At 50.1% G+C, this 18,142-nt stretch overlaps 1 protein-coding gene across 2 annotated transcripts in view; it reads right to left on the bottom strand.

The window, feature by feature from the left end:
- Positions 1-474: 474 nt before the first annotated feature.
- LMF1 (lipase maturation factor 1) overlaps positions 475-18,142 on the bottom strand; it is a 191,911-nt gene continuing 174,243 nt past the window's right edge. For both annotated transcript variants that reach the window (XM_069869999.1, XM_069870000.1), the window contains 2 exons: positions 12,700-12,812; positions 475-801 (listed from right to left, as the gene is read on the bottom strand). In XM_069869999.1, the coding sequence (XP_069726100.1) occupies positions 627-801; positions 12,700-12,812 (288 nt within the window). In that variant the 3' untranslated portion in view covers positions 475-626. The remainder of the gene's footprint in view (positions 802-12,699; positions 12,813-18,142) is intronic.

The following is an 18,142-nucleotide window of genomic DNA, read 5'->3' as shown; positions in this document are numbered from 1 at the left end:
GCTTGATGAGTTGGTTGGTGCTGGTGTAAGGCTGGCAGCAGTTGTGGGGATGGGATGGGATGGGATGGGATGGGATGGGATGGGATGGGATGGGATGGGATGGGATGGGATGGGATGGAGAAGCAGTGCCAAGCCAGCATCACTTCCCCATGAGCCAGCAGCAGAGGAGGACCCAGCTACTCTGCCCAATGCCAGACCCCAGGGAACCCGTGAGCCCTGGAAGGCACTGGTTGAGACAGAAGACCACCCCCAAAATCTCCCCTCATGCCTCTGCAGCCAACGCACAAAGCAAAAGCCTGGGGAATGCAACACCCACACCTACCCAAAACTAACTGCAGTATTTGTTCACCTTTTGGCCAAATTCTAGAGCTGATGATTTCCAAACGGAGAAGCCAATCGTCAGGCACGACTGTGGTGAAAGGGATGGGCAGAAGAAACAGAACGATGAGGAAAATGAGACCACAACAGCAGGTGGACAGGTTGGCTGGGAATCTTCTATAAAGTGTGTGTAAACAAGGACAGGAATAAAAAAATACAGAGAGAGGGAAGGAATGTAGTTTGTAGGGGAGCTGAATGCTCCCTCTCTTCCCCAGCCAGTCCCTCTTGACCTTGGTTGTCCTCCGCCATCAGACCCGCACTGGGTATGGCCAATTCCTGTCTTCATAAAACCTCTTCAGGCCCTGGAGGTTGACAGGAGGGAAGTAAGGGCCAATTCTCTTCCTAATCCACCATTTCCCCTCGCTGGCGTGTTTTCCCCCGGGTTGGCTGAATTTGTACTTGAAGTGTTCTCCTCGGATCCACCTGCAGAGAAACAAAGCAGAGCCGGCTCAGGGGGGCTGCACTGCTGTGGGTGGAGGCAGAAAGACCTCAGACCCTCTTTATGGTCCCCCGGGAGTGAAGTTTTAGAGCCTTTCTGTAGCTGGATGAAGAAACCAGCTCGAGGGTGTTCAGTCTGTCTGGCTCCTACATCCTGCTGTTCCCTCCATCCTGGGATGCTCGCAGCCGGAGGCAGTGATGTAGCCAATCCTGCTGGACTGAGGCACCAGGGAGCTCCCAGGGTCCTCCTGAGACAATTTCAGAATGATGAACAAGGGAGAGAAGCTTCAAACCACCCTCCTGGTGCAACCCCCACTTGCTGCTATATACCCCACACACCTCTCTACAACCAACCTTGAAAGATTAACAAAAAAAACAGGAAAATATTTTTTTTTCTTTTCTGACAGCAACTATGAAGTATTTCTGCCTGGGACACAGAATCATAGAAAAGATTTGAGTTGGAAGGGATCTCAAAGCCCATCCACTTCCACCCCCCTGCCATGGGCAGGGACACTTCCCATCAGGACCATGTTGCTCAAAGCCTCATCCAGCCTGACCCTGAACACCTCCAGGGATGGGGCAGCCACCACTGCTCTGGGCAACCTGGGCCAGGGCCTCCCCACCCCCATTATGAAGAATTTCTTCCTAATGTCTAATCTAAATCTTCTCCCCTGCAATGTAAAGCCATTCCTCCTTGTCCTATCACTCCAGGCCCTTGTAAAAAGTCCCTCCCCAGCTTTCCTGGAGCCCCTTTCAGTAGTGGAAGCTGCTCTAAGGTCTCCCTGGAGCCTTCTCCAGGCTGAACAACTCCAGCTCTCTCAGCCTGTACTCATAGCAAAGGTGCTCCAGCCATCGCATCACCTCTGTGGCCTTCTCTGGACGTGTTCCAACAGCTCCATCACCTTCTTATGTTGGGGATCCCAGCACTGGACACATGGCTCCTGGCAGGGTCTCACAAGAATGGAGCAGAAGGGCAGAATCCCCTCCCTCTCCCTGCTGGCCTCACTTCTTTCGCTGCAGCCCAGGATACAGTTGGTCTTTTGGGCTGCGAGCGCACATTGACGGCTCATGTTGAGCTTCTCATCCATCAGCACCCCAAGTCCTTCTCCACAGGGTCTGACTCCCATCACAGCTCCCCCAGCATCCCTCCGCCCCAGCCAGCGGCTGCTCCTTCTGCTCCACCACTTATTAGTGAGGCTGCGAGCGCATCTGTTTTCTGGCTGCCCTGGGAGTTGACAGAGAAGGAGATTTTAAAGCAGTGCAGAAAGAAGCATTCATCAGTCTCGCAAAACACATTCGGAGGCTAACCATGCCGCTCGGTTCGGGAGGTTTGGTCCCGCTTGATGTAGGGCATGCTGACAAGAGAAGGAGTAACACCCCGGTCCTCCAGGCGTTGCGGTCCCTGGTTGCAGAGTGCATCGCCGCATTCGCTGGCTAAGTTCATAAAATAACCCACAATATAAAAATGTCAAAGTCATGTCAATGCTCATTTAAACCTGCTTTGCTTCACTACTAAAACACAAACCCCGCTACTGAGCAGGGCACCGTGCTGCCGCAGCTGCTCGCTGCTGGGGCTGCACCTCGGGCAGCCGTAAAGTTCCTTCCGACTGCTAAAATAATTAAGGACGACTCCTGTATATTTGCCATTAGCACTCACCTTCGTAACACCAGCAAACCGATGGGTCGCAGGGGAGATCGTAGACGATGGATAGAAGTGTGCTCAATTAAAAGGTTAGCCACAATCACATGCTAAGGGACATGGTTTAGTGTTTGATAGGAATGGTTGGACTCGATGATCCAGTAGGTCTCTTCCAACCTGGTTATTCTATGATTCTATGATTCTACATCTCGACATCTCAGCTGAAATGCTGCTGGATGCCCAGATAAACTACACAGAAACGATTCTCCTAACAAAACACATTAACACGGAGCTGCTCATCGCACCCACTGCGGGATCATCTGTTTTTTGATCGTCTCCTGGCTGGAATGAAAACAGAACGAACATGTTTTCCCCTCCGCTGAGGGGTCAAGGAAGCTCATTTGGGGATGCATTGGGACAGCTCTAGTTTTGACAGTGGGTAAGGGATGGGGGGCAAGAAACAGGGATGGAGGTGTCCCCAACACTGCAGCTCTCCATGCCAGAGCCTCCCGGCTCACTGCCTGCTGACAGGGGCTGCAGGGAGGCAGGACACCAGCCCCCAGATAAGGGAAGGCAAATGGGAAAAGGAGGGAGCAATGCTGGAACCCTGGCTGGGGCTCAGGATGTAAACCTGCATCTCATCACCATAAATGCTGCCCTGCAACTGCCGGCTACATTACAACTGGGACCATTTCTACACCCTCTCTTTCCCTCTCTTTTTGGAGGCTGGCAAGAGTCAAACGGGGGCTGAAGTGTTACTCCCACAGTGTTTACTTCACAGGAGCACAAAATTTCCTGTTAATAATTAGAGCGTTACTGAACAGCAACGTTCCCACGGGCCCAGGTAGCCTGCAGGCTCCTGTCCGGGATGGTTTGAGATTTCCAAGCTGTGCTGCTTGATTGCTTTCTTGAATTGAAAACACATATGACCTCCTAAAAAAGCTTCAGCGGCTGATTTTATGTCAATCTGTCTCCGGCTCAAAGCCTCCCTCCACCTGTCACCCCTGGCTTTGGGGGTTTCTTTTCACTAAGCCACTGCAGAGCAGGTCACGGAGATGATCGGAGGGCTCGAGCACCTCTGCTGAGGCCAGGCTGAGAGAGTTGGGGTTCTTCAGCCTGGAGAAGAGAAGGCTGTGGGGAGAGTTTAGAGCAGCTTCCAGTACTCAAAGGGGCTCCAGAAAAGCTGGGGAGGGACTTTTTACAAGAGCCTGGAGTGACAGGACAAGGAGGAATGGCTTTAAATTGGAAGGGGGAAGATTTAGATTAGACATTAGGAAGAAATTCTTTATGATGAGGGTGAGGAGGCCCTGGCCCTGGTTGCCCAGAGCAGTGGTGGCTGCCCCATCCCTGGAGGTGTTCGAGGCCAGGTTGGATGGGGCTTGGAGTCCCTGATCCAGTGGGAGGTGTCCCTGCCCACGGCAGGGGATGGAATTGGATGATATTTAAAGTCCCTTCCAATCCAAGCTGGACTCATCTCCACTTACTCCCATGACATGGTGTAAAAGGGTGCCCCATGGTGAAGGAACTATCTGCAAACCCCATCTGGCCAAGTTCCCATTTTCTCAATAAGGATGCTGAGCACAGAGAGCAGTTGACTTCTCTAGGGCAGATATAGGAGACCTCAGGAGATGACAGGTCTCTGCTCAAACACTGAAGCGCCTTCTCCCCAACCTCAAGGACTGTCCTGTAAACCCTCTGGAATGAAAATTTTCTTGTCCCTTTCGAACGGGCTTGCCCGCCAAGATTAAATAATATCTATCATCTGATTTGGTCTGATTTTTCCCATATGTTCTCTGTCTATTAAAACGTCTGCTATCAAAGGGCTCCACATGTAAAACTAGAACTGTGTGAGCATTCAGGCGACCACATGCAATTGAAAATGCATTTTTGTGGCATAAAGTTTGCCTTTCTATCTGCCTGTGTTTCAGGCTCTTCTGTCAGAGCCAAAATCAATCTGAAGAGTCCCCCCAAGCCCTCCAACCTCTAAACTCAGCCACCCTCTTGTCCCAGCCATGGTCACTCTGCCACCCGTGCCTGCTCCATCTGAGCAATGAGCTGGAGTGTTGGGATGTATGGGCCACATCAGGATGACATGACCCATATGGAAGGAGTCTGCACAGCTCTGGAGGCTCTGGTGTTCGCAAACTCCAGGGAGCTGAGCTCTTCCAGGAGCTGAACCCCTCACTCAGTGATGAGCTACAAAGCTCTGGCAAAACACAGTCCATGGCTCTTTGCTGTCCTGCACCACCAGCACTGCCCTGGGATTCAAGACTTGAAAGGTTCCTCTGAGGGCGGAAAGGCCCAGGTTGCCCAGAGCAGGGGTGGCTGCCCCATCCCTGGAGGGGTTCAAGGCCAGGTTGGATGGGGCTTGGAGCCCCTGATCCAGTGGGAGGTGTGACTGGATGGGCTTTGAGGTCCCTTCTGACCCAAACCATTCCACGATTCTATGATACTGGTGGATGCAGGTGCCAAAGAGCCTTTCTATGGTTGTGACCGCCAACATGTGCTGCAGGACAGATAAACTGCAGCAAGCAAGAATAGCTCTGAGCATCAGAATATGATGGCAGCATCCAGACCCCATGCCATCTTTCCTCTCTATCCTTCTTAGGGTTAGGGGCTGTGGGAGAAACACAGAAAACCTGGAACCCATGGGAATCTTGCCTTGCAAGGCTCAGAAACATAAAAGCTGTAGAGTTTAATACTCTCTGGAGCACCTCATTTCAAGGCTCAGAGAGTTTACAAGCTACCCCAGTATGTATAATCTACCTGGGTACCTCAGTCCTGCAGTTACAGCATTTGCAAACTCCTCCAGAGCTGGACCTGCTCCTTTCTTTTGGGATTTGCAAGTGAATGCGCTCATGCAGCAACAGGGCTGAAGCCCCAACATCCCAGAGTCCATCATTTCAGGGCTCACAAAGTTCAGAAGCACCTTGGAGCCCCGGACAGCTTGCAACTCAGGTGAGATGTGTGTTAGCATGGTTGCCTGCAGACCATGAAACTGCTACGGGTTACAAGTCACCCATCAGCAACTGCTCATGTTTTGTGCAGCCTTGAGCTCACATAAAAACCTCCTGGCTGGTGGAAGGCGTCCACAGGTCTCTGAGCTCCCCCTGATGCAGGAAACTGCCAGCATGCATAAACCTTGCTTGCTGCTCTGGAGAGATGAGAACTTCTTCCAGAAGGTCATGAGGAGGCTATCTAGCTTTGTCTACATCAAAAGGAGACTGGTGCCACAGGTGGTCACTCATACTGGGAGAAGGATGAGCAGGACTCGTGTTTCAGAGGAGACAGACAGAAAGGTCAGGAAGGACAATACTGGCTGTGAGCAGTTTCTCAGGGTTTACTGAGCCGGCAGCTCCTCCTGGCGCTGCGGGAAGCACCGGGTACCAAAGCTGAGCATCAGGCTGAAGCAGCTGAGCCTAGGATAGGTCTCCTGCCAGACTCATGAGGGCAAAGTAGTCACTTGAGAGGCAAGAAAGAAGGTCCGGACAGCTAAAACAAGTCAGACATTCTCCTCCACGAGAGAGGAAAGCCTCGCTGTGGTAACAGCAGCAGCAACAGAGGACAAGAGACAGATAGGACTCTTTGACAGCTTCTCCTGAGGTCCAACAGTGGTGCCTCGGATGTGGTAGAGCGACGATGCCAATCCCTGTGCGCATGGCTGGAAGAGGGAGGAACACCAAGCCACCTAAAGGTCCCACCACTCCACAGGAGATGCCAGGATCCACCTGCCACTACCCCGCTCTCCATCACCACCCAGACTGGGCAAAGCCACAGCCTCGGGGAGGGCAGAAAGGCTAAAAATAATAAGCATGATTTTTTAAATCAATAGATTCATCCCGCCAGATGCCCGGCAGCAGCTGCGCTGTTGCACTTCTAAGGTTTGATCATATATCAGCCTATTATGACATCTTCCAACTGTACGTGTTAAAAATTAGCAGCAATATTGGAGTTGTTGGGATGGAGGCCTAAATCTCCCAGACAGCTGTAATTAGTTCCAGAGCGTGCAGCTGTCTCCTTGCAACAGCTGAGGGGTTCGAGGGAAAAAAGCAGTGCCGGTGGTTTCTGTTAGAATTAATGGCCTGACAGGGCAAGGCAGGGTGGGAGCAGGAAGAAAGGAACCAAAACATGGGGTGTCTTTGCGATTTGGTGGGGGTGTTTTTTGGTTTTTTTTTTTTATCTTGAGGTTCTCCACTCCATTGTAAATCAGGGAGTGAGCAGCAGTGGAAACTACAAATTCATTACAGTAACAGAGCCTCCATCATCAGCTTTCCTGCTTATTCTAGCCCCGTTAGCAGGAGGGATCGTAAATTCATCTTCGGCCAAGTTTGTAAAATAAGGGCAGTTTTATGGGTCGTTTTTCAACACCGCTGACTTCTCTTTCATAGAATGGTTCAGGTTGCAAGGGACCTCAAAGCCCATCCAGTCCCACCTCCTGCCATGGGCAGGGACACCTCCCACTGGATCAGGGACTCCAAACGCCATCCAACCTGGCCTTGAACACCTCCAGGGATGGGGCAGCCACCACTGCTCTGGGCAACCTGGGCCAGGGCCTCACAATCTTCACAGGAAAACATTTCTTCCCGATATATCATCCCAATCTCCCCTCTTTCAGCTGAAAACCAGGGGCAGGGACACCATCAATGATGAGATCTTAGGAAGAAATGTTTTGGTGTGAGGGTGGGGAGGTCCTGGATGGGCTTTGAGGTCCCTTCCAACTCAAACCATTCCATGATTCTATGACCTTGCCCCAAGGCAGAAAGCCCATTGCCTGGACACCAGTGGAAAGAAAGGGGCAATCAACTCAAAACAAGAATACCAAACGCTCTATTCTTGTGTCCCTGCAGCCAGGGAGCGTCACATAGGAAGTGCCATCTCTATAAGTCACACCACCACTACCAATCCAGGTCTTCAGAAGCGTTTTCAACAAAGTGCTACTATAATTGGAATAAAAATCCTGAAGTAAAAATGATTTAATATCAGAGACACCAAACACTTTGGTCAAAACTAAACCTGATTTTTTTTTTTTTTGCCTCCTTCTGTAGGCAAAACCTGATTTTTGTTTTCTTTTATTGTTGCAGTCTGTTTCCATGACGGTGTGTTAAACACTTATTAATTTCTCAGCCAAAGCCCTACCGTTCAGATTTATGATGGCTGGTGTTTTATGAACTATCCGCCACGCAAGCATATTTTGTAAATCGACATTCCACAAACATCACCGCGCTTGAAGTAAAGCTTCACACTCAGCTAGGCCGGGCGCTCAACAATACCCTCATTTTTAATCAGTCACCTGGTTCTCATTTTAAGTTTATCACACTTGAACAAATACTATAATTTCTAGAGTTGTAAAGGAACCTACAAACTTTGGTCTCAGAAATTTCATTTCGAAGGCATTAACTCATTTTGAAAGTCCCTTGGCTATTTAAGGTGTAGAGTTTCCATTAACAGAATCAAATCTGTGGAGTATGGAGTGTAATGTTCTTATGGAAAACAGTCCCTTCCCCTAATTATTTAGTCTAGCAGGGAATGAAAATAATTAAGTCTCAAAATTCCCTTTAGAGTGGAGTGTTGGAGGGGGGGAAATATTGTAGGAAAATCAGGTTTTTTTTCCACCAAGCTCCTGTGGGGAGCCGAGCGTGGTGGGCACGGTCCTCAGCTGGACAGAGGGAGTAAGGGTTTGCAGCAGCTGCAGGCAGGTTCTGACTCCAGGCAAGGGCACCGGGATGCCCTGAGGAATCTATCACACCTACAGCCTCCCTGAATTACCTTTTGTTTACCACTGAGGCTTAAATTTAAGGACTTTGTTCATAACTAAAATTAAATTGTAACAAGAAAGGTGATGCTAATGTGATCCCGGTACTGAGGATGCTCCTATCCAGCACTCAGTTAGAGATTGCTATGGGGTCTGGATTAAAACAGAAGGTAACCTACTAATGCCTCTTCTTGGATTGGAGGATGCAGAGCAATCACTTGGGTTCTGGTCATGGTCCTCCCACAAGAACATGCCCTGGGCCATGCTGTGGGTGCAGGGGCCTCACCAGCCTTCAACTGGGACCTTCAACATGCAACAAGGGGACTTTTAAAACTAAACAAAGAAATGGTGTTTCATAGAATCATGGAATGGGTTTGGGTGGAAAGGACCATCCAGTCCCACCCCTGCCATGGACAGGGACACCTCCCACTGGATCAGGAGCTCCAAGCCCCATCCAGCCTGGCCTCGAACCCCTCCAGGGATGGGGCAGCCACCACTGCTCTGGGCAACCTGGGCCAGGTCCTCCCCACACTCACAGCAAAACATTTCTTCCTAAGATTTCATCTCATTCTCCCCTCTTCCAGCATAAAACCAACTCCCCCACCCCCCTTAATTCTATCCCTGCACTCCCTAATAAAAAGCCCTCTCCAGCTTTTAAATTTAAAGGAAAGAACCCCCAAAGCCAAACAGGTGAGCCTTGAGCAGAAGTAACATGGGGTGCAAAGCAGCTGAGGAAGACGCCGTGCCCGCAATGGCTGTGAGCACCATGAGTGTACGCCCAGCAGAGTCAGGGTGGGGGCATAAAACTCAAAAAAAAAAAGGCCCCTTCAGTTTTCTTACGTGGGTGAAGCGCTAACAGCAAACCAGCAACAACGAAAGAAATGTAAATGGAAAGAGAAATTGGTGATTGCCATGAGAGCTCGGTGCAGGATCTAAGCCCCAAACCCATGACCCCAGTGTGGACAGGCACGAGTCCCCACCGTGCCCCCAGTCCTCCCCATCCCATCTGGGTCCGAATCCGGATGGTGCCAATGGCCCAGGTGTTCGGATTTGACTCGCCATAACGTGACCCACAACCGGGGCCGTGGAGGGAACTGAGGTGCTGGGTTTTGGTCTGAGCCAAAAGGAGCATTTGCAAACTGTGATTTTCATTTTACGCCACCCAAAAATACCCTTAGACCCATGAAAAACTTTTACAGCAAATCTAATGCCAGAGCAAAGGCAGCTGACACATAAAACCAGTGCTGGATCCTGATCTTTTCCTACTATAAACTAGCTGCTAAAGAGTGAAAACAGAGGCTGTGCTTTCTTGGTTAAACCAAGGTAACACATGAATCAAGACCCTTTTTGACAAGATCTACAGCACCGTGTGTTCAGCACGGCATCCGTGCTGCTGTGCAAGGACTTCTTGGAGCTTCGCGTGTTCCTCTATACGATCTGCAATTGTTAACCTTTAAAAACTAACAAAGATAAAGATTTGCTTTTGGGTTTGCTGTAAATTCCTGAATATTTCACTTCCTCACCTGTTACAGAACACAATAAACCCCACTATTCACCACCTGGAGTGATGCAGTGTTACCCCAGCCACAGCCCACTTCATTATTTTAATTTTAAAACGAGTTCCTGTGCTCAGCTACTTTATTTGAATTTCTTTTAGCACCACTGATGCCAGAAATCATAGAAGAATTGGAGCCTATCTAGGGCAAAGTCTTAGAAGGCAAGATATACATCTTGATTTTTAATCTGTTACGATGTCTTGTTTTCAGCCTCAGCACCAGCAGCAATGTTTATGGCACTGGGGGACACATGGTAATAAACAGCTCTGGGATTATCAAATGCTTCTGTCACTCCATGAACCGCCAAAGCCGTTTATTGCCAGCAGCCGCCAGATGGTCATGGCTCCTGGCTGCTGGCACCAGGGGACACCTAATTCAAGCTGGTGACTCGGTGTCTAAAGGTCCCAGGCTCTGGCAGAGCCCCCGGGGTCAGCCAGTGCTTGAGGCTGAGTTTTTCTTCTATTTTGTTTTAATTAAAAACAAGCAACGCAAAGGAACGCCCCGCAACGAACGCTGCTTGGTGAATTTACAGCACTGAGCCTTGGGGACACAAGAACAGTTTGGAGAGACTCAGTTGATAAAACCCACCTGAGATGGAGCCAATGCAACGTGGGTTCTCCAGTTGTTCCTCCAGCTCAGCCTTGCACAGGTTGCTCCAACACCATCTCCCGGACAAGCTCCTGAAGGAGCCAGCTCCAACCAGGTCCCTGCTGTGAGCTCCAGTGTTCTTTAGCAACCTAGAATGGCTCCCATCGCCCTCACCACACGAGCAACTGTGCAGGCACTGGGGCTGTGACATGCCCCTTCCCTGGCCACCAAAAATGTGCCACCTCCATGGGGCTGAGCAGCCTCCAACAAGGAGGTAGCAGGGAGCAGTGGGGAGATCCAGCTCACTGTCACAAGCTGCAGACCCTACTTATGGGTGACGAATGCATGTGCAGTCAAAGGAAGGTCCATGAAACTCAAGAGAAAACATGGCCAAAATGAGAACACAGCCCAGATCAAAGAGGTTTCACGTGCTCCTCAACACCACTGAGTGAGACCAGCTGATTGCACAGCCTCAGTGTGCTGCTCCTCACGTGGAAAGCCAATGCCAGCACAGCTAATCAGAGCTAAAACCCCTCTGTAAACATGATTAAAGCTGTATCTGTCTTTGGCAAGGGCTGCTCTAGCCCAGCAAGCCTTTTGTAGCAATAATTAATAGAGGTTCCCCAGAGCCCACCTGGACCAGAGCCAGGGTGTCATTATTTGCATGTAACAGATCTGCTGCTGGTGTAACCCAACAAACTACCACAACACCATAACCTGCCCTGAACCATAAACCATCGTTTATGGGAACTCTGGGGCGGCTGTGAGTCTCTGGGCTATGGGCAGGATCCTGCCCTGTGTGCCGGGAACGCCCGCTGCTTCACTCTACGATGCTGCAGTGATGGGAAAACAGGTACTTAAATGAGAATTATGTGCAAACCATCCAAAATAGCAGTTCTTACAGTGGTTTTGGCTCCTGTACTGGAGGGATTATGTCCCACCAGACTGTACTGATATTCTGGCAGGTGCCTGCAGGTGCCTATGAGACAGGGCTGGATGCCTGGGGAACCCCAGAAACGTAGTTACTAGAAATACTCCAATATGATGGTGGGAAGCTCACTTAGCAGTTGTATTTCAAGCTGTGCTTCTGCTCTGGGTTGTGCAGATTATATACAGATGCACGTTGAGCTCAGAGTATAAACCATTTTGGGCTTTATACATTTATACCGCCCTGGGATGTTTAAACCATCTCAGAGGAAGCGCTTTGGTACAAGGTGGAAGTTAGAATTATGGAGTGATCTGAGTTGGAACACTCACAAGGATCAAGTCCAACTCCTATCTCCGCATAGGACAACCCCAACACTCACATTGTTGGGCTGAGGGCATTGGCCAAACGCTTCTGGAATATTGTCAGGCTTGGTGCTGTCACTGCTTCCCTGGGAGCTGTTCCAGCGCTCCACCACCCTCTGGGGGAAGAACCTTCTCCTAATGTCCAACCTAACCCTCCCCTGGTCCATCTTCCTGCCATTGTCTCAGGTCCAAAGAGAAGAACTCAGTGCCTGCTCCTCCTCCACCCCTTGTAAGGAAGCAGTAAATTGCGATGAGGTCTCCCCTTGGTTGCCTCCCTCAGTTGTCAACATCTGAACTAGAAAAGGAGTCTCTCCTCAGAAGGTCTGGGAGACGCACTGTGCTAATGCTGAAAAACAGCAGCAGGGTTCAAGGGGAAGGCATTTCATGTGGTGCCGTGAACCTTCATCCTTGTTTGCTGTGCATCTTTGAGCCTCAAATGGAAAATATTAGCAAGAGCATAATATTACTTAAGTTGATCCAAAATTCCCCTAAAATGTTTTCTCAGCTAAAAATAACTTCATGAACAAAATAGGCACTTTTGTGAAAAATGCCTTTTGTAGCAAACCTTGGGGTTTTTGTCTGAGCATTTTACTTGCTGATGTTTGCTTTGTCTCTTCATTGAAAATGCAAACACTCCCAAGACAACTGTCCACAAACTCAATCCCTTCTGCAGGACTTTTCTGTCTTTGAAGAACCTCCATAGGCCAGTTGAAATAGCAGTTTTGATCTGACCTCGCCAAGTGATCATGGCAAAAAATCTAAAGGTGATGGGGAGGAAACCACTTCGGCCATCACGATTTCTGTCCAAGAGAAGCAACACCAAGGCCTTCGTGGAGACGCCTGAGAATGGGCTCAGCCAAAGGGTCCTTGGGTCCCCACCAGGAAAGCATTAAGGTGCTGAGAACACCAGGTCTTCGTGGTGTCCTCATATTAAACCCACCCTACTTATTGCGTACCACCACGTACAAAACTCAATCCATCAATAGAAACCACATCCGAGACAGGAACAACATGGAGCCCGGGTACTCCCAGTTCCCTTTGCAAAACTCAGACCTTACCGTGGGGGTGCTCTGCCCGCAAATGGGTTGGTGGCCATCAAGGACAAGGCCTCCTCTTCCTGGGCCAGCAGCTTCCCAGCCAAGTGGATTATCCATTCGTTCTGCTCATAGGTCTGGGGGAAGGAATAAGAAATACAAACGTCAGGGACTGCTGGGCTTGCAGTGTTATTAGCATTAAAGTCTTCAGTGAGGTCTCTGGGGAGAGATTACAACGATTCCAGTAGCAAATGATGAATTTCCTGGTGTTTCAGGGAACAGATCCCATGGGATCCAACACCTTCAGGTCCAGACCGAGACCCTCCATAATCTGTGGGAGCAGGGAATGCTTCACGGAGCTTGTCTCATCTGGAAACCATTCTCGAGGGTATGGACACAACTGAGAGTGAGCAAGTCACCAAGGTTTAATGAGTTGTTCGTTAGCTGAGCTGGGCTGGCTCCGTGTGCTCTCCCAGCCTGCCCCAACTGCAAAGTAGCATCCTCCAGCTGAAGCATCCCCAAAGGAATTCACATCCCAGCTGAAGGGGGTGCAGAGCGTGCCCATGGCCAGCACTCCCAGCTCAGCTGATGATTAGAGACTAAACGATGGTCATGGATGCAGCTGTACCTTCACCCAGTGATCTCTGCTGAGGGTAGTCCTGCCAGCCCTGCAGAGCTCACGGCACTGCTTTGCCCCAGTGCCAGGGAGAAGCTTACAACTGGTGCTGCCAGGAGAGCACAGCGCTGCGCTGCTCACGAGATGTGTAGGACATACAGCTATGTGCAAGGGGCACCCACTACACCTGCTTTTCCCCAACACCCATCAGCTGTGGCTCCTCCTGCACCCTGGATCACAAATCTCTTTTTGCCTCTACACATCTCTAACACAGCTGGAGTGCTCTTGCCAATTCTGCACCCCAAATACTTGATTTAAATAACTTTTTCTTTAGCAGCAAGCTCCACAGAGGAACAGTAACAGCACGGTTTGAAATGACAATTCATCCATCAATTTAAAACAGTTTGTTTTCCCCTGCTGAGTTATCCAAGAAAAAACACAAGAAAGTGACTTTGGAAGAAATGTTTTGCTGTGAGTGTGAGGAGGACCTGGCCCAGGTTGCTCAGAGCAGTGGTGGCTGCCCCATCCCTGGAGGGGTTCAAGGCCAGGTTGGATGGGGCTTGGAGCCCCTGATCCTGTGGGAGGTGTCCCTGCCCATGGCAGGGGGTTGGATGGACTTTAAGGTCTCTTCCAACCCAACCCATTCCATATTTTATGCTTCCTCTCTCCTCTCTATTTCCTTCCATGTGACTTGTCCTCTTTACATCTCATTTCTGTGCCTTATCTTTAACCACGCAGCCACTGAGAGGGTGCAGAGCAGCTCTCAGAAGCCACAGCCCAGGATGCAGTGGCAGAAACTGACTGAATCCTCACATCTCATGCTCTTCGTAGGAATTCTCACTGAGGCTCCATATAAAACATTTGCCCCTCTCTGTGCCCTATACATCCATTAAGATTTTTTCTTTCCTCGTCTTTTACCATGTACCTAAATGGATTTTTGAATGCAAGCAGTAGGGGACACTGTGGGAAAGCGAAACCCGGCAGCTGTACCTGCAGGACTGTGACTAACGCAGAACATCGAGGCAAAGTCACTCTGCAAATCTTTTCTAATGGTAAAGTTTGTTATTTCCGTTGCTAAGGGAAACAGAGGAGAGAAAGGAGATGGAAAACACCAAACACTGGTGGAAAGGCCCATGGAGAGGCAGCTCTACCTCACAGCGTTTCTGACCCGTGCTCATCACAATTTAGAGGAAAACCACAGTTACTTAAGCCAACAACTTTTTAAGAAAGATTATTCTCCCCATCTGCCTGCTTCCGTCCTCCTCACCGCGTGGCTCATTCCATCTGCTCCCCCGGCTGCTCCGACATGGGTGGGTGGTAGAGGAAGGATGTTTCCCACCACCAGCCTCGTTCCTACCCCAAAGCCCAGTTTAACCTTAAGCTTACCCCTCTCTCCACCAGCACCCCGTGCCATCTCCTGTCTCCCATCTCTCCTCTTCCTGGTCCCCTTCCTGGTGCAGAGGAGGTTGTGGTGACTCTCAAGGAGGTATGGGGCTACCTCCTGGGATGGAGGCCACCATGGCCCCAACGCAGTGGTCATGGAGGGGAGCCGTGGTCACAGCCCTTCAGCTGGGCATCATGTAGGACCTTAAAACCAGACCTTGTAAGGCTTGCAACAACCCCATTGGGGCCAGAGGTAAAGCTCGCAGCACCCCTGCCAGTGGCTCAACTGTCTTGTGTTTCATGGGGCGACTCACACCACAACTCCCAGGCCGACCAAGCAATTCTGTGCCCCTCTAGAACTTGGCGATTCCCGAGATGCTTGGCCCAGGCTGGGCTTTGGGAGGGTGGGTGTCACACAGGGACCTGCAGCCTGGGGATCCTCGGTGGTGAGCAGGGACCTCCTGAGAGGTGTGACTGCAACTGCAGATGATAAAATACCACAAGTAAGACTTTCAGCACCCTGTGTCTCCCTGGAGATCCCTTTTTGAAGAACACTGTGTGATTTTAAGCGCTATTTCTAAGAGAGCCTAGGAGATGTGAGGGTCCCGCATGTGAGTTGGGGAGATGCTAGAGAAGAACAGAAACAGGAATCACCAGACTCCCGAAGCTAGAGCTTTACAGAGGACCCCAAATGTTCAAAGCCTGATTCAAAACCAGGAGGCTCTGTAAGGGTGGAATCAGTTCCCTGGCTCACATGGTCTCCAAATTGTTAATTAGCGGCTCCATGCGCATGAGTTTTGGACTTCTGGTTTGTAAAGTGTTTTTCTCGTAAAATTTACAACATGTCTGGCCCCAGCAAAGTCTGTGGTGAGAAATTTCCACCCGGTGCAGCCCCCCATGCTCCCCCCAGCATGAGAGCTTAGATACTGCACGGCCACCGATGCTCGAACTTGTAGGAGACAAGCTGCACTAACGACCACGCTGTTTAACTCATTATTTCGTAAAGTGATACGGTGGCAAAGGGAGGGGAAAAAAAGAGTCCAGGAGATCTGGGCTGCATCCAGGGAAGCGTCACACCACACGGCAGGAAGGCGACAGTTCCTCTGTCCACGGATCCAGAGAGATCCAGACCCAAACGCCGTGTGCAGAGCTGTAATGTTCAGGATGGGAGGGATTTGCCTGGTGTTGAGCCCTGCTTTACCAGCTCTGAGCAGGTGGGCACGGATTGTGAGTCCCACATCTGCCTCCTGCCCTCCAAAACCTGGGGCTGCAGCTCCCCTGGTGCCACGTGGGGTGCAGGTCGTGCCTGTGCTGGGATTACTGGGGAACCAGTGCCCTGCACAGCCTGATGCTATAAGCTGCTAGTCGGAGCGTGTCAAACTGAGCCCCGAGCTGCACAACTCCCTGTCCTGCCCTGAGCAGAGCATCCCTGGGGTGGTGCAGCCCACCTTGGATGTGGACATGACTCTCCTTTATGTTTTGAGAGTTTTCTTTCTGTTTTAGCATAGAAAGCAACTAACAAACCTAAATACCAAAAAAATCCATCATCAACCCAACTGAAATGCCTCAGAAAGGCAGCTCAGGTGGAGGTTAGAGCTCCCAAAGCAATGCTACCTTCACCACAAAGCCAAAGCCTTTCTGTGTTCACGGACAGACTGTGCAGACCCATAAAAATGCATCAGGCACAGCTCTCCAGACCATCCCGAACTCTCCTTACAGCTGCTACCAGCGTTCGAGACCTCCAAAAATCAGCTTTTAGGTAGATCACAGTGAGCCAAGAAGGAAGACCTGGGATGAGGTGTTAAGACCCCATGAGCTTTTCTTTCCTTATGGGTTTCAGCCACGTGCAGTGCTCGGGTAGCTGCTTCTCCCTGGGTTTCTGTGCCAGCCTCTCTGCATGTGCTGTTTCGGGATGGGGCTTTGCTCCTTCTCCACACCTGGGTCCAGCGTGAGGAGCTGAGCATCCCTGTATGCCCTAGGGTACCACCACCTCCCAGGAGCAATGCTGCCTAGAGACTTCTCTTCAACTGTTTATATTCTCTGACCTCTCTGCTTACCATAAACATGGTATTCTCACCTTGAATACATTAACAGAAGTACTTAATAACTTCACAGAATTTAAACCCAAATCACTGCTAAGTCAGGCAAGCAGACGTAGGAGCAACGAAACTGCAGAGATAACAAAGTAGAAGAGAAGAAAATCATTGCAAAAAAATACATATAAACCCACCCGGCGCTCCAGGGAATATGTTCCCAACTGAAACAATAATAATAAGAACCTTTTCCTCTAGCTTTAATTGGTCATTTAATGAAAAAGGACTGTGGATTAGTGTGCCATTTTATTGAATCTCGGTCCTGGCACAGGCGCACGGGAGGAGGTAAGTATGAGATGCACATGTGGAAACAGCTGGAAACTTGGCAGGGGAGCCCAGCGTTATTATTTCACATGGTTGGGAGCCCTGCGTGGTTTCACATCGGCGTCGGTGTGCGAAGGTGGATGACAGAGGCGTACGCGAGGTTTACATTTCCCGCACTGTGTCATAAGGGGCATTTTTCACATCACAGCCTCCCCTCTTTGGGGATGTAAAGCGGTAACTCCACCGTCCCGCGTGTCTGCACCCAATATTCACATTGCTGTTTACACGGCTGTTTGCATTTCTGTAGCCGAGCGCCTTCAACTGTTGCTGTTTAGGGAACTTGAGCTGTCAGCTGGAGAAATAATTCATCTCCCACAGAAAAGAGAGCAGAACTAATGCAATCCTTTGCTTTTTTATAATATTCCAGCTCACCGAGGTTTGCTTCCATCCCACTGGCAACTTAACCAAGGAAGGTCAAAGGCTACGTCACGTTGCATCACTTCTCATTATCTCCAATAACCACATCCCCTTCTTTCCAGAAGTCTCCCAAACGAGGCAAGCTGTTTTGCCGCAGGTCTGGCTCAAGGGATAGTGTTTCAGCAGGGGCAGTTTCTCAAGCCTCACTAAAAGCCAGCCCTGTGCCTGTCCTATTTGAGAACGCCTGGGAAAGCAGCCGGTCCCTGGAGGAGGTAGGTGCAGCACAGGGGCAGCACGTCTGGGCTGAGGAATAAAAGGTGGAGAGAGAAAGAGAGCAAAGCAAGACTTTGGAAACCAACTCTTAGATCTTGCCTATACGGGGGAAATCGCGCACCTGGCACGGCTCCCGTATCACCTCTTTAGCTGGAAAGAAAAGTCACTTTGTTCCAGAATAGACAAGGCCACACAATGACCACTGTAGACAATCATTCCCTGCACAGACAAGGTCTTGCTCTGTATTTAAACAGCCCGTGGCGCGATAGGTTATCAGGCTTGTTTGGGTTTCTGGGTGCTTCCATCACAATATTGCTCCTAGAGGTGAGTTTGCCCCTGATCCAGCCTGCGATTTGTCTCAATGCAGCATGGGGGTCTGCAATTATTTGTATTCACGAAGACACAACTGATCGCAGTTAAA

The sequence above is a fragment of the Phaenicophaeus curvirostris genome, chromosome 16 (assembly GCF_032191515.1).
Source record: "Phaenicophaeus curvirostris isolate KB17595 chromosome 16, BPBGC_Pcur_1.0, whole genome shotgun sequence".
In the NCBI taxonomy this organism is placed as follows: domain Eukaryota; kingdom Metazoa; phylum Chordata; class Aves; order Cuculiformes; family Cuculidae; genus Phaenicophaeus; species Phaenicophaeus curvirostris.
Note: the sequence above shows the minus strand (reverse complement) of the source record. Positions and strands in the feature narration are given on the sequence as shown.